The following is a 16999-nucleotide window of genomic DNA, read 5'->3' as shown; positions in this document are numbered from 1 at the left end:
TTTTATTGTTGATTTTTAATTTTACAGAACATATAGTGTAATCATTTACCACGAGGAAAACGTTTTGGATATCCAGCCTATGCTGAAACCTCAAGGAAACATTAGTTTCTAGGGAGGGATTGGCATTTTGCAGTTGCAAAAGGAATATTGTGGAGCATATATCCCATCACCTGGTGATGGTCTATGTAGTTTCTAGGTCGGGCCATAAACCTAAAGACAACATTCAAAAAAGTAGGATAACTTGAGATTTGAATTATTAAATTATTTCAACTAAAATTTTAACGTGAAGCGAAAATTTTATGTTTGCAAAATTTATGAAGATTTATAGTTCCTAGCTTTTCAAACGAAGTAAAAGTTTGGAGCAAAATAAACAAATTCCCCGACAAAACCGAGTTGAAGCGAAGCCACTTGAATACCGCATACCAAACAGTGCCTGAAAAACCACATTTAGCAAACAAATGTTCTTCTGTTTCTTGAACATCATTGCACCACACACAACTCGGAATCCAACTGTTGCCGAACACCCCTCTCCTCCCTACGTAACCTTGTCAGTAGGCGTGATAAAAGCAATTGTCATGAAAAAATCACCACTTTTGAAGGAGTAAATTGCATAAAAGCAATTATCCCACAGCAAAGCAAAAAGATCTACAAATTCCACCGCCACCAAGGAAGGTGATAACAAAATATTGCTAAGGTAGGAATAAATTGCATTAACAGAAAATATACCTTTGAAAACTATATAGGGACCAATTTGAGATTTACACTTTTTTAATCACTTCATTTTGAATTATTTTTTTTCCAATTTATCACTTAAACAATGTTATTTACAATAAAGAATTTGAATTACATTCTAAAATTACATTATTCACACATTCAAACACACTCTCATAGTGTAAAATGGAGCCGAACTAAACGAAAATTTGTTAAAAAACACCATCCATTTACCATTGTCTCAGTTATGAAGTTTTGTTTCAAATCCATGTGCATTCATTTATACCTTTGGGATGAAGTTCATGGTAAAAAATTTAGAAGTCAAACATAATTAATTTCTCAAACAGGATAATTATTTATGCTGAATTTGATTCATTTGCATTTTGTCAGTACAACAGAGTTACCAGCTAAATACACCAATCAGATACAGAGTCCAAAACGATTAGCCTAAAATTAACATCCTCATAAAATAAACACTAGAGACTGGCATCCAAAAATATGATCATATACTTTTTTATAGATCAGTCAGAACTATGAGATTGTGCACGTATTTGGTCCACACCTGACCATGAACCAAGATGGTTGGTGCAGGCTTCCAAATCGTGGCCATTTTCATTCTATATTCCAACTCTAGGTATCTGCAATTCCATTCTGCAGTGAATGAGTGATTGAGCTACAGAGTAAAGTCCACTTCAATAAAATTGGTCTCCATGCTGTGATTCACCCACCATTCACCAAAAAAACCTGAGTCAGATTTAGGCCACTTTTTAAATGGATCCAGTGAATGGAGGCATTATCAGACCAAATGCAACCAATATAAACAAACACAATTGCTCTTTACTCTTTAGTCACCTCAAATTTGTTTACGATCTGGTCGTAACTCCTGATCGGTTATTTTTGTTTGTATAATCTGATTGAGCCATAACCCTTGACCAATTTAAACAATTTTGAGGTGCCTAAAGATCAAATTGTCTAATATAAAAGTGTTATGACAGTGTGGGCCACTTGAACCAGCAAAAATACTACTAGTACAATTTATACATGCTGAGAGATGTTTTTCTAATTTGCATTGCACAATACATATGTTTGTTTTTAAAAAAAGCTTGTTTTTCACCATTAGATTAATAAACATCGTCATTCATCACATCGTGAGAATTATTAATCAAATAGTGGATATAAATATGTGCATGGTATAAGACTTGTCTCAATTATGTATCATAGACTTGACATTGAAAAATCATTCATTTCCTTTCCTTCAAAATATGGAAAAGGCTTCACCAATTTTTATTTTTTTTTTTGTCACTGTACAGAAATACAGAAATTTATTAAATTTCTGTGTTGACTCAAATTCTATATTAAACTTAAACATCAAAATAAAATAATTGTTGCTAGTAGATTAATTTTGTAAAGAAATGGGCCAAGTGGGTGAAGAAAGCAGACAAAACTTGTGCAAACTGCAAGAGCAAGACATTATGGGCGCCTTCCCAAAAAAAACCTAAGAAAGCCTTTCATTAATGGTATGTTTTGTCAGAAACTGACCGCACTCACACACAAGTGGATATAATTTTCAATTTTCATCCCTTTCTCTATGCAGCCATCACAACATGTGCAGACCATAATGTTGTTAAAATTCATTTTATTTACTAATTTAGTAAGAACTTTGATACCACTATTACCCAATTGAAAAATTAGAAGAAAAAAAAAAATATTGCCTGCTCTGATTCTATGTGTAAAACATGATATCAATAATAAGGTTTTGGTCAACTGATACTAGTATTGAACAATGAACATGATCAAGCACAAAAATAATTAGTCTTTACCCTTCCAAGGGAGATTCTTGTTCCTTTCCACCGAAAGTCCTCTGTTTCCATTTTTTCTTAGACAAATTATTTTTTATTTTACTTATAAAAAGAAGAAGGAATAGAAAACAAAATTGATTTGTGTTTATCAATGCCTATCTTATTGTTTTCGTAAAGTAACACTTTTCTTTTTTTTTTTTTCTTTCTATTTTTTGCCAATGCAACACTAAGTTTTAACCGACCTGATGTGAGATATACTCTTTATTTGAATATCTGACGATTGAAACCTCACTTCTAAGTGAAGCTACTCTTAACCTACAGGCACTTCTCTACAGATATCTGAAATTAGATAGATGGGTCGTTAACTTGCTTATCTCAAATATTAACTATAACTACCAGTAATTCAACCAATTCAATTATTGCTTTCTTGAGGGAAATGTAATACTACTAATAAATGGATAGTTTAGGATTTGAACATCAATTCTCTACTCAAAATTCGTTACACTAATTGAGACTTGACTGGCGACCTTTTTTTCTGTTTCTTGTTTCTCTAATTTTGAAGTTAATTAGTTTCTTGAATAACGTGTGCTATACTCAATCTATTTTATAGAGTTTCCCCACTAACAGCTTAAGTTTGAAAACTATGAAGCAACTGAATCTCGGTTTCTAGCTTAACAACCACTCTATGTTATAAGACAAATATCATTTTATTTTATTAATTAATATACAAAATTGAAAATAATGAGGTGTTGCACAACACCACAAGTTGTGGTATAGAATGTTTGCATCTGACATATAACCACAAAACAGAGCAACTTAAAACAGACTTCATTCACACTCTTTTGATACATCTAATCTAATGTGCTGGACCTAAAAAATTATTTGCATTTGGGATATTTAGCCTAGAGAAGAATAAATGACTCAGTTAATTACATTTTCCATAAACATTAGCTGTTATAAATTGGTGAGTCGAAATTAATATTTTTGTCACAAGAAAATATTGTGATACATAATTTAACGTCCATTAGAACAACCGGTTAACAAATTAAAAACTATTGGATATTTCAAGTTTCAATAATATCAAATATTATAGGCTTAATTGCACTTTTGCCCCCTATATTTTGCCAATTGTGCGATTTTGCACCCTATATTTTGCCAATTGTGCGATTTTGCACCCCATTGTTTCAAACGAGCGATTTTGCACCCCATAGTTTTCCCCCTTTCTGATTTTGCACCCCAAAAAATCATAAAAATATTCAGTTTTTTTCCAAAAAATTTAAAAAATCGAAATCAGAAAATATAATCATATTTTTTTAAAAATTCTGGAATTTAATTTTCAAAATACAAAAAATGTAAATTTTCAAAAAATCTGACCTTTTTTTAAATTTGTATCCAGATTTTTAAAAATTAAATTTTTTTTCCAGAATTTTTTTAAAAAATATGAACTTTTTTTAAAATTTTGAAAATTAAATTCCAGAATTTAAAAAAAAAATATGATTATATTTTCTGATTTTTTTTCTAATTTTTTAAATTTTTTTCCGATTTTTTAATTTTTTTTGGAAAAAACTGAATATTTTTATGATTTTTTGTGGTGCAAAATCAGAAAGGGGAAAAACTATGGGGTGCAAAATCGCTCGTTTGAAACAATGAGGTGCAAAATCGCACAATTGGCAAAATATAGGGTGCAAAATCGCTCGTTTGAAACAATGGGGTGCAAAATCGCACAATTGGCAAAAGTGCAATTAAGCCAATATTATAATTTCAAATAGAAATTTTATTAGGTAAATTAATTAATATCGTCATTATTTTTTTGCAAGTCCAACTTTTGGCCTCTAAAGATATCATTTGACGGAACCTTAATACCTTATGTCACTTGATCATTATCTTGGCGAAAGTAGTTATGGTGCTTGCCAGACATATATGCAACAACAAAATGAGAGAAGATTATTACTACAAACCAATAATATGAAATTTATTTGGTTATTAATTTGTTAAATTATATGCATTAATTGTGATTTGTATCACTATGATCTAGTACTATTTTAAAAATTTTACTCAACCAACTTTATTGAAATCTCACCTGCAGGCAAGCAAGTTGCTACATTGTCATAATAAAACAGTTAAGAAAAAGCAATAATAATGAAGAAAAAAACTCAATGATGAAAGTGGCTACTAGATAGCTTGTTCGATAAAGTCATATCATAATCTCCCTACAGTTTCATTTAAAATCACCCCACCTATTATCTACTAATATTTTTTTTATAAGCATTATAATTTACAAAATAATTAAAAATATATATAATTTACTATATAAATAACGTTCCCTCCATTCCTCCACTTCTCAAGTCAGTTACATTTTCATTTTTTTTCTTTCTTTCTCTTTCACCAAAATGTTTCCCACATTCTCACTCTCACATCTCAGCACCCTCTTCATCCTCCTCCTCCTCCACAACACCTGCGACGCACGTGATTCATTCGCGTGCAACGCAAAAGACGGCACAACAAAGAACTTGCCATTTTGCAATGTGAAACTTGCAATACCAGAGAGAGTGAAGGATCTCATTGGAAGATTAACAATGCAAGAGAAAGTTAATCTGTTAGTGAATAATGCTCCGGCGGTTCCTAGAGTCGGAATGAAAAGCTATGAGTGGTGGTCGGAGGCACTTCATGGTGTTTCAAACGTGGGACCTGGTACTAGATTTGGTGGTTTGTTTCCTGGTGCTACTAGTTTTCCTCAAGTTATCACAACCGCTGCTTCTTTTAATGCTTCTTTGTGGGAGGCTATTGGACGGGTGAGATTTTATTTTCTGTTCAACTAACTTGTACGAATCACTTGCACAAAGTACACTTCTTATTTATTAGAATTAGAATGATGCAGAAGTTAATTACTATAGAGAAATTGCAAAATCAATATTTTTGGTATCATTCTTCTTTAAATCAGTGAGTATCATTAGAAATATGAAGAAAATGTTTTGAAAGTCATAATATATATTATGTTATTGATTTTATACGGAATTTCAAGTAAAATAACATTTAAAACAATTTCTGAGTCTATAAAAAAATATATGTTGGTAGTTAATGCAATTTTTATTAAGAAATGTAGAAAATTAGCATAATGTGGATGATAAAATCATGTTTCTCTGTGTGAAAAGTATTTTTTTAAAAAGCACAAGAGTATTATCATTTACTTTGTTGGTTAAAAAAAAGTGTACCAAAATTCTTGAATTTTTATTAAGGTACCCTAGAAGCTTCCTACTTACAAAGTGTTAAGTGTGGTTAAGTTTCTCTCAAAAAAAAAAAAGTGTGGTTAAGTTGAGTGAATCTAATTTTTCAATGGGCAATATTAAAGAAAATAATATATATAAGATTAACAATATAAAATGTGTCATTTATTCAAAAAAGTATATAAAATGTGTCATAGTCTTTTTCTGTTATATATATCTAGAATATCATAAAGTAGTACTTGACTTTTGCTTTGATTTTTTTTTTTGTCAAGATCTGTTTTTTTCTTTTTGTTTTTACTGATATTCTGTTCAGTTGATAAGATAGTGGTATGGTGCTTTAATTTTGTTTTGCGGTATGGGCAGAGTAATTGATACTCCCTCCGTCCCGGAATAACTGACCCATTTTCTAAAAAAAAGTGTCCCAAAATAACTGATCCATTTCAATTTTCAATACAACTTTCATCATTCCAAATACAATATACAGTAACATTAAATAATACTACTTTTATCATTCCCAATACAATATATTCCACTTTCTCCTTTATTTATACATTTTTCTTAATATGTGTGAAAAACAAAATTGTGTCAATTAAATTGGGACGGAGGTAGTACTATTTAGCTACCAATAATATACACAAAAAGTTCTAAACATAGCTATGGATAGATTAATTATAGTTATTCTCAATGTTTAACATATTTGACCCCTAAGTAATAAAATGTAATTCAAAATATTAAATTTGAAGTACTGATACACATAACACATCAGTAGTTGCTTGCTAGCAATAATAATCAGGGCGTGTGAACTGGGCACACTTGTGCTCACACTTATGGATCATCTTACATTTTGCACGAGAGAGATGGCCATTCATTTAATTATAATTATACATGCCGCCTAATTTTTGTGATCATGGGCTTGGGTTGGGATATGAGAATCTTTTCAAATTAATGGTTTTATATAAAGAGAAATGATATTTGTATAACCATTTTATGACAATTTTTAGACAATTTTCTCTCTCATACTCACATTATATTCTTACTCTCTCTTCCTTTTTCTCTCTTCATTGTTTTTGACCAATGAAAAGAGAGAGAAAAAAGGTTGTCAAATAGGTTGTACTAAATGGTTGTTCAAATATCATTGCTCTTATATAAAAGGACATATAAAAGCGATTAGACCGTACATCCATTTTTTATATAGGGTTTTAGACATAGTCAGATAGACTCTCATCAACTACTCCAAAAATCGAATTCATGTTCTTTTTTTTTATATATAGTCGTGTTACCAACATTTTCAATACCACATTCACGATGGATACTTTGAAATGTCTATAGGGAGGTCAAAAATTCTAATAAAGGTGGATTAGAAATAAATAAAAAAACATATCCATTACATGCACTTGGATGGCCTTTATCCCTTGCTTTGTGAGAAATTAATCAGGTACTAGTAGTGTTATGAATTGAACCCAATCCAATAATGATGGGTTCGTATCTTTTTCTTTCTTTTGATTTTGTTCTGCTCACTTATTGGTTCAAAATTCACAACTTGTCTATCAATTTAGTGGGACCCTTTCACTGCCCCACTTTCTTGAGCAACTTGCACATATTTGCCAGTCACAATTTTCCAAATTTGAGCTAACCAACAAGTAAAAAAAAAACATTTACGAAGTTAGCAAAAGATTTGTATTTTTCATCAAAATGTAAAATATTCAACGAGGGTTGGTAATGTGCAGGTTGTCTCGGACGAAGCAAGGGCAATGTACAATGGAGGAGCAGCAGGGTTAACTTATTGGAGTCCAAATGTGAACATTTTCAGAGACCCTAGGTGGGGTCGTGGACAGGAAACTCCCGGTGAAGACCCTGTGCTAGCCGGTAGATATGCTGCTAGTTATGTTAAGGGGCTACAGGGAACAGACGGTAACAAGTTGAAGGTGGCTGCTTGTTGCAAACATTTCACAGCTTATGATGTTGATAATTGGAATGGTGTGGATCGCTTTCACTTTAATGCACTGGTGAGTCCTGTTCAATTTTAATTAGTTTTTGCTCACTAGTCAGTCACTTGTGTTTGAAAGATAAATCATAAGTACTATAGTACCATCCCTTTCCCAGGAAAAGTGTACTATAGTACTATTTGATTAAGAACATTTTATTATTTTAATGTTATTATTTTAATAGTAGATTACAGTGTAATGTAAGTAGTTACATAGCATTTGTCTTTGTTAAATCGTATAGTGCCCTGCCTGACCAAAAAGTTTATTATATTAACTAGTAATTAAGCAGTTGATGGCTAAATAATAATAATTTTATTGAAAGATCAATAGATAGAGTGGCCAAGTTGGTTTGTAGGATCTGTGGGTCCTCTTTGCTGCATCTTTTTTCTTATCTGTTTGTTTTTGGATAAGGAATAACTATGACTCAGCTGAGTGGACCGTCATGAGGTAATATTGTTTTTTCTTTCCTGCTTTTGCTTAGAGGTACAATCAAGTTATCTCCTGTACCAAAAACATGAACAAAAACATTTGTGTTATTTGAGAAATTAGAAAATCAGACAACTTATGCGTTGATGATTATATCCTGGTGTGTCAAAATTTATTAGTCTGAATTTGGACATAACTAACCACAAAGTTCGATTCTTTAAATTTACACCTAAATTTATGTTGGCAGTTACTGGCTCCGACACCTGCTTTTGGAGTAGTACTTTTATCATTAATCACTTAAAATAGGTGGCATTTAGTCTGGGAAAGAAAACTTCTTTCCCCCATAGGAAAGTTTTCTTTTTCATGGCAGCTGTCAATTGCAACAGGTTGTTTACAAAAATAATAAAATCTGAGTTTAGTTTTTTAATGTTATTTGTATCATTACTAATGCACCTCCCTCTTTCCTCTGAAGAAATCCTTTGTAGAAAAACTTAACAAATTTTAGAAGATGACAATTCTTTGTGAATAATTAGATAACCTGGTCAAATAAAAATTAATAAACTTAACATAAATTAACTAAACATTATATCTGAGTCAATTGTTTTTCAATTTTTTTTATGGATTTCTTCATCCTCGTGCTTTTGCTGATTTCTTCATCTCAATCTCATCATCTCTTTATCTATTAGAAATTGAAATCATTGTTTATTTATTTATTTTTTACTAATGTCAAAATCATTATTAAAAAGCATAATCATAATTTCACCTACCATGGAGGAATCAACAACTTGGTTTTAGCAGGGTTAATTTCTTGTTGTTAAAATATTAATTTTGAGTAGAAAACCATAACACCCAAAAATTCAATTCACCATTTTTGCATGTGAAAAGTCAGTGAGAGAGGATCTATGTGCAGCTTGTTTCTCCTCTCTTGTTCTTTTCCTTTACTATTTTCGTTGATAGAAAAAATGGTTTAAATATTGTTTGGAGGTTTCATGTGACAATGGTAAAAATTGATTTAATTAATTTGTATTTTGGGTGACTGAAATCACACCATGTTGTTCTGTAAAAAACTCATAAGAACAACACTAGGTGAAGAAGAAAACCAGAAAAATGAAGATACTGAAATGTAGATACTTTTCTCTCTCCTCTTCAAATGATATAAAGTTATTTAATCCATATGTAGGGTCACCTTTTTTGTTACACAATAGCCAACAAAAAGTTTCAAACCATTACCAGGTAACAGATCTGGGCCATCCACTTAAAAAAATATTAAATCAATGGTTGTTATTAAACTTTCCCATCATGGGAAAGAAGTTTCCTTTCCCATACTAAACCCCACTCTTAAAATAAATTGGTTGTAGAAAAATCATTTCTAAAAAAATAGCTTAATTAATTTATAAATGAAACTTGATATTTGCATTGTAATGAATTCTTGAGACTAAATTATTGCACTTACATCAAGTTGGAGATTGGTTGGTAAGCAAAATTACTATGTAGGTTACTCAAATGTGTCCCACACATGTGGGAGTTTAAACGTCAGTTGAGTTCGCACCCATGAATATACAAACATGTTTTTTATTTTTGAAAAGGCAAAAATTGAATATGCAAACATGATTGATAGTATAAAATGCTTGACGGTTGTTCTATTACCTGTAATTGTATGAAAATTGCAGTGTTTGTGAATTGGGAGAAACATAACATTAATGGGAGAAAGCGGACCACACGATTTTTGCGGGGTGACAATTCAATTATGGCTCTTCAACTGAATTAAAATGGCTTTGCTAACATGAATTGTTTTTTTGCAACATCATATTGTTAGGCCATATATAGAAATATGGATGCCTTTTACTTCACAATTATGCATAGCACTTTTGAACAAATGTCCACCTATGTTATAGTCTATGAGCATGGGCAAAAGTAAAACCTAACATAAAACTTAATGTGCAGGTGAGTAAGCAAGACATAGAAGACACATTTGATGTACCATTTAGGATGTGTGTGAAGGAAGGAAAAGTAGCTAGTGTCATGTGTTCTTACAATCAAGTGAATGGGGTCCCTACATGTGCTGATCCAAACCTCTTAAAGAAAACAGTTCGTGGAGTATGGGGTCTTGATGGGTAAGCTCAATAGTATACAATTATCACATCCACGTTGGACAATTGCCTTATCTCATTATCAAGTAAAAATAATGTCATCTCTTTTGCTTTACTTGGGTTGATTTAGGTACATTGTATCTGATTGTGACTCTGTCGGGGTGCTTTACAATAGCCAGCATTATGCATCAACGCCAGAAGAAGCTGCTGCTGATGCCATCAAAGCAGGCTAGTTCCATAAACCATATTAACTGTTATTCAATTATCATATTAAATGTTGAGGACTAATTGATGAATGTGATGACAAATTGGGATTGGATGATATTTTTAATATTTGGCTGCCTGTCTTTACAGTCCTACACATTCAGCAAATCAATGATTGTTGGATCAAGATGAGACAATGCAAATTTAGATTCTTTTTTTAAACTAAAATACCGATTGTAATTTGAATCCTCTAATATAGATCCAACGAACACTGATATCCTTATTGTGCGAATGTGTGACCCTCTTATTCAAAAAGATTTTACAAGCTTTCCAAGAAGTATAAAATCAATGTTTTATTTATTTTTTAAAAATGATGTTGCAGGTTTGGATTTGGATTGTGGGCCTTTCCTAGGAGTGCACACACAGGATGCAGTGAAAAAAGGTTTGTTAACTGAAGCAGATGTGAATAATGCTTTGGTGAATACATTGAAGGTGCAAATGAGATTAGGGATGTTTGATGGAGAGCCATCAGCTCAAGCTTATGGAAGATTAGGCCCTAAAGATGTGTGTAAACCAGCTCATCAAGAGCTAGCCCTTGAAGCTGCTAGACAAGGAATTGTGCTTCTCAAAAACAATGGTCCTACTTTGCCTCTCTCCCCACAACGCCACCGAACTGTGGCTGTCATTGGGCCCAATTCCGATGTCACGGTTACCATGATTGGAAACTATGCTGGTAAGCCCAAATTCTTCCAGGCCCAATTATAAGCCTAAGTTCAAATCGATTTTTTAAACGCGGTAATTCAAGTTTACAACACTCACACACATATTGCGCATCAACCACTCGCATCACTCACGTCGTTTGAATTGATTATATGTTTTATCCTTTGATTCGTATTGTAATTATTCTCTATAATAATAAGAAAACATGTTTTTATAGGTATTGCATGTGGATATACCAGCCCCTTACAAGGAATAGGAAGATATGCTAAGACTATTCATCAGCTGGGTTGTTCAAATGTAGCTTGTAGAGATGATAAACAATTTGGGCCTGCCCTGGATGCAGCTCGTCATGCAGATGCAACTATTCTAGTGATGGGCTTGGACCAATCTATAGAAGCTGAAACTGTTGATAGGACTGGCTTGCTTTTGCCTGGACATCAACAAGATCTTGTTTCAAAGGTGGCAGCTGCATCAAAGGGACCAACTATTTTGGTTTTGATGTCTGGTGGGCCTGTGGACATTACTTTTGCAAAGAATGACCCCAAAGTTGCTGGCATATTGTGGGCGGGTTATCCGGGCCAAGCTGGTGGTGCTGCAATTGCTGACATTTTATTTGGAACTGCTAACCCAGGTTTGTCATAAAACTTGCAAAAATTGAATGAATTCCCAATTGCAAATAGCCTATAAACTAATACAATTATTACACTATTGTGTTTTGCTATCAGGAGGCAAGCTACCAGTGACATGGTACCCACAAGAGTACCTAAAAAACTTGGCCATGACAAATATGGCAATGAGACCAAGCAAAGTAGGGTACCCAGGAAGAACATATAGATTCTACAAGGGACCAGTCGTGTATCCATTTGGACATGGATTAACATACACACATTTTGTTCACGAATTATCTAGTGCACCCACAGTGGTGTCAGTTCCGGTGCATGGTCATCGACATGGCAACAACACAAACATTTCAAACAAAGCAATTAGAGTGACACATGCAAGATGTGGCAAACTCTCCATTGCCCTTCACGTTGATGTCAAAAATGTGGGATCTAGAGATGGTACTCACACGCTGTTAGTGTTCTCTGCTCCACCTAATGGAGGTAACCATTGGGTACCGCAGAAAAGCCTAGTTGCTTTTGAGAAAGTTCATGTTCCTGCCAAGACTAAGCAAAGGGTTAGAGTTAATATTCATGTTTGTAAGTTGCTTAGTGTAGTTGATAAATCTGGGATTAGGAGAATTCCAATGGGAGAACATAGTCTTCACATTGGTGATGTTAAGCATTCGGTTTCACTTCAAGCAGAAGCACTTGGGATTATCAAGTCTTGAATTTTCAGGCATGTCCATTCAAAGAGAAATTTGTTGATATATATTGGTTGATGTCTTGAAGAGAAGACATGTTAGGTTGATTCATCCATTACTGTCAAATAATTTGATAAAATTGTTTGCAATTTTTGGGAGAGATGAGATTAAGGAAATGTATTGTTCTCTGTATTCTCCCATTTCTTTCTGGTTTGTTTAGGATTTTTTTTTTTAATAAAACTTCTAGCTTTTGGATTATCAATATTGAATACTATGATGGCTTTTGGCTTTGTAATTGTACGTTGTAATAACCTCTCCTTTCTATCATTTTTATAAGATGGGTAATAAGATTGTGCTCATCATCTTTTATTGCAAGCTTTTGTAGCTTTAATTGTCAAGATTATGCTTTTCATCAATTATTTATTTTAATTTGATCCCTTTACTTTATTACTTTATTTTATGCTAATCTCGCTCAGTCGCTTGCTCGCAAACATTAACGTTGTTGTCCAAACCGTGAGTTTCATAAGGGCCTGCTCACTACATGCATTGACGTATTGCGTTGTCTAATTTGCTAATGTAAAAGGGGTCAAAAATTGAAAAAGGAAAAAACTTAAGCTACACTCATGAACTGGAGTTTGAATATTGTTTTGATGAATTTTTTTTACAGTATAATTATAGATCATAAGGGGTAACCTTGGCGCACCTGGTAAAGTTGTTGTCATATGACTGTAAGGTCACGAGTTCAAGTCCTGGAAACAGCATCTAATAATAATAATAATAATAATAATAATAATAATAATAATAATAATAATAATATATAGACACGCAAAAAAGGGAGCCCCTAATATGGACCCCTATTATTATTTATATATTATTATTATTATTATTATTATAATAATAATAATAATAATAATAATAATAATAATAATAATAATAATAATATATAGACACGCAAAAAAGGGAGCCCCTAATATGGACCCCAAAATAAAAGGACCACCAATGGACCTCAGCAAGTGACAGGCTACAGCCGGTCATTGTTCTTGGCAAAAAGCTACATTAAAAACAACTTCTTTCATCTTCAACACTCAAAACACAACAGATGTTTCATCTCTTTCAACTGCCATGACCCATTGCTTATTCTTGAGAAGTAAGAGTATACTTGATAAATCTTAGATCTATCTTTATCTTAGGAGAATGAGAAGACATAGATCACCTTCCTCTCTAGACTCTAGTCTCTATGATCAAATGTTTCTGTTGAGAAATATGAAACAAAATTCGTTCTTTTATCCTTGTACAACTCCTTTGGCCTATGATTATTTTTGGAACAAGATGTTCCATTTTGGTTTCAAACAACACTGATGCTTGAGTGCCACCGCTGATACTCAATAATTTTGAGTTTGACAATAAACAAAAAAAATTCAACAATTCATTTTGGAATTTATATTTATGATAAACCATATAACTCCTACTTTCATTTCATACTAAAATAAAATCCGAACGAACAGCGGCGAAGCTCGCAAATAATTTATGCAGGGGCCAATTAGAAAGAAGTTTTTTTTTTTAAAACAGACGTATTAAATTTAAGGATAAAATATATTTTTAGTCCCATCAATTATAATTTTTTAGGTTTAGTCCTTAAAAGAATTATTCAATTTTTGTCTCAGCTTTTTAAAATTTTACAGAAAAAGTGTTTTTAGTCTTGAATTTAATCTCTAACAAAAAAATTAAGGACTAAAATTAACAAATCTTAGAAACTTAACATAAAATTGCTATTTTAAAACGTTGGGCAAAATGCATTTGAAGAACCCAATTTTATCAATAACTGTCTGTTTAATAATAGATTAATAATGTCTTTTCAAATGTAAATAAATAGGTTATTTGCAAGAAACTCATTGTCCATTTAACTTGTCTATGACTATTGTCTTGCTAATTTTTATTGTTGAAAAAGGTTTCTCTATTGTTGTTATTGAGACCGAAAGTATCAAACCAATACAAATAAATCTATCAATTTTGTAGTAGTTTTTTTACTTTATTGTTTATGTTAATTTTTGCAAATAAACTTGTTTGGGGTAGCTCAATGTTTATTATTTGAGGTAGCCGGATATAAATACATACCGACTAATTCAAGAATAGTATTTTTTTTGGGGTAGCCAAGGCTACCCCTCCCATATGAAGGGCTACGCCCCTGCGAACGAAACTGTAATTTTGATAGAAAGATGTGTTTCAACAAAAAAGAACTTAAAACAATTATTAAAAGAATTGATAACCAGCTACCGTGGGAAAAAATTAATGGTCCATGCTTGGACCCTTTTTAAAAGGGTGCATATTAGAGGCCACCCGCACAAAAAGGATAAGGGATTTTGGGTTGGTTTTTCATTCATCAATTATATCCTTAAATAAATTTGTCTAAGTGTTTTTCTAATAAATTTGTCTAAGTGTTGTAATTGAAAAAAGATAAGAATGTATTATATTTGTTGTATTGTATGTGTCATTTAAAAATATAAGTATAATTTGTTACAATTTAAAAGACACAAACATTTTTTTTTATAAAAGGAGCTTATAACATTTCATTACTTAAAATGTGTTCAATACAATCTGATATTTCTATCAAAATATGGAAACTAGCCGATATACCTCATTTCTCTCAACATAAACTTAAGCATCAATTACCTCATTTCACACCCTGTTGTTTCATCGTTTTCAGATACTTCACAACACACAACACAATAAAGTCGCATATTCCTTAGATAAATCATGTAAGACTTTGAATATAATTTCTCGATATCCATATCTTGTTGTAGCAAAATAGACATAAAAGAAAAGAAAGGCGGCATACTCCAAACATTTAAGCTACTTGGACAATAAAATAAATAAATGAAGTGTATCATCACTGCCCACCGTACACAGTGTACAATTCATAGGACATATGACTCCTTTATCTTTTAGGCGTACACGAGTTGGTAAGCAATTCCTACATATTCGCCACATAAAGTTTCTTACCTTTGGTGTAATCTTGAGCTTCCAAGTTAGATTCCAAGAGCCTTGTACTTTTAAGTGGGATGTATCAAGTGGATTGCAAATGATGTTACAGTTATCCGATAAGTTGATGAAGATTTTCCTCTAGCTGATATAAGAGTCTCAAATTGCATGATACATGACTGCAAGGAATATAATCTACCTTTCTTGCAGTGAATTTTTGATCACCAGGTAGTTGAACATATCGTGAACAAACCACTCTACCCATCAATAACTACGTATCGGCTCGTCTGGAAAAAAATGAAAATCATGGTGAATACTTTGTTCTTAGTGCATACCCTTTTTGTGTGCAAGGATTGCTTGATACATCCCATTTAAAAGACACGACATTTATATCTATAATTTTAATCAAAAACAAAGTTTAATAAAAAAAAACCTAATTCATAATTTACACCGGTTAGTGCAATAAAAAGAGTGGACAGACGAGTGTTTGTCTGAATGCTAGTCTTTCATAATACAGATAGACCAAGAATGAAAACGTACTTTTAGGATTATGGAGATAGTCAGTGAGAACAATTATTAGAGGTTGCACCACCCTCATCGTTGTTTTGAAAATAGTCATGAGTTTTTAAAATTTTATCATATCGACTTTCTTATATGTACAAGAAAATTTGTTTGCTCATATATAACTAGATAAAATCAACAACTGACGTGATTCAACAATTTAATTTTTTTTGTATATATAAGAGAAAAATATCTAATAGAAAAATATTTATTAAAAATATCTTTAAACATTCGACAAAATTAACAATATAATTATGTTGTATATAATATAATTACCACAATATTATGTGACCCGTGCGATAACACAAGTCTTTTACTAGTATTTTATAATCGCATTCAATCATATATCACTTCACATATGCAAATATAGTGACCATAGTAAAACATGACAATATGGTTGAATGTATTTTGCTTTATGAAGATGGTGAGTTTTGAACCAAGAGTATTAGTTTTCCCACCCTATAGGATTCTCGCGCGCCCTGCATTTTTTCCAAAAATGTCCTTGAGGTTTTTGGATTTCATAATCCGGAATGGTGTTTTCCTTTGTTATAGGGTGAAAAATGGAGTTACGGATTTTGTAATCCGGAAACTTCAAAAATAGGGCGCGTTACATGATGTTTCCGGATTACATAATCCGGAAACCCCCTAAACACCCTTTTTCAAGGTAAAACAGTTCGGATTATATAATCCGAACTGTATCAGAACAAATCCTAAACATGTTTGTAACATGTATAACCATTTTAGGGACAACATTAATCTTCCTAACTCTTATCCTTTTGTTTTGGGTCATTGTTACCTATTCTTAGTCAAAAATCGGGTTTTCGGGCTACTTGATCGGATTGCTCCGAAACTTCCCCAGAAAATCAGAAATAATTCAAGGACCATGACTCCCTTAGAAGGGACTTCTTACAGGACTCCGCCCCTCAAAATCCAAAATTCCATCGTTTAGACCCATTTTTAATTTTTTTTAATTTTTCATATTCTCAGAAAAATCCGA

General features: G+C 32.3%; 1 protein-coding gene and 1 long non-coding RNA gene across 2 annotated transcripts; one reads left to right on the top strand and one right to left on the bottom strand.

Moving 5' to 3' along the window:
- The first annotated feature begins 4853 nt into the window (after nt 1–4853).
- LOC146911091 (putative beta-D-xylosidase 2) lies at nt 4854–12837 on the top strand. Its single transcript, XM_085730366.1, has 7 exons — nt 4854–5302; nt 7462–7740; nt 10090–10259; nt 10366–10463; nt 10822–11172; nt 11377–11790; nt 11885–12837. The coding sequence occupies exons 1-7, from the start codon at nt 4901–4903 to the stop codon at nt 12487–12489; spliced, it is 2319 nt and encodes a 772-aa protein (XP_085586492.1). The 5' UTR covers nt 4854–4900; the 3' UTR covers nt 12490–12837.
- Nucleotides 8013–9919, bottom strand: LOC146911092 (uncharacterized). Its single transcript, XR_015020549.1, has 2 exons — nt 9793–9919; nt 8013–8220 (listed from the first exon to the last, which is right to left on the bottom strand). It is a non-coding gene; the product is annotated as an uncharacterized LOC146911092 (long non-coding RNA).
- Nucleotides 12838–16999: the final 4162 nt, after the last annotated feature.

The sequence above is a fragment of the Medicago sativa genome, chromosome 7, assembly GCF_051527215.1.
Source record: "Medicago sativa cultivar Bolivia chromosome 7, Bolivia_mono, whole genome shotgun sequence".
Taxonomy (NCBI): domain Eukaryota; kingdom Viridiplantae; phylum Streptophyta; class Magnoliopsida; order Fabales; family Fabaceae; genus Medicago; species Medicago sativa.
Note: the sequence above shows the minus strand (reverse complement) of the source record. Positions and strands in the feature narration are given on the sequence as shown.

Excerpts from the sequence above, each read along its gene's own strand:
- LOC146911091 (XM_085730366.1), top strand. The coding sequence starts at position 4,901 with ATGTTTCCCACATTCTCACTCTCACATCTCAGCACCCTCTTCATCCTC. Across the intron at positions 10,260-10,365 it reads GGAGTATGGGGTCTTGATGG|GTACATTGTATCTGATTGTG; the intron begins GTAAGCTCAATA and ends GGGTTGATTTAG. Across the intron at positions 10,464-10,821 it reads TGCTGATGCCATCAAAGCAG|GTTTGGATTTGGATTGTGGG; the intron begins GCTAGTTCCATA and ends ATGATGTTGCAG.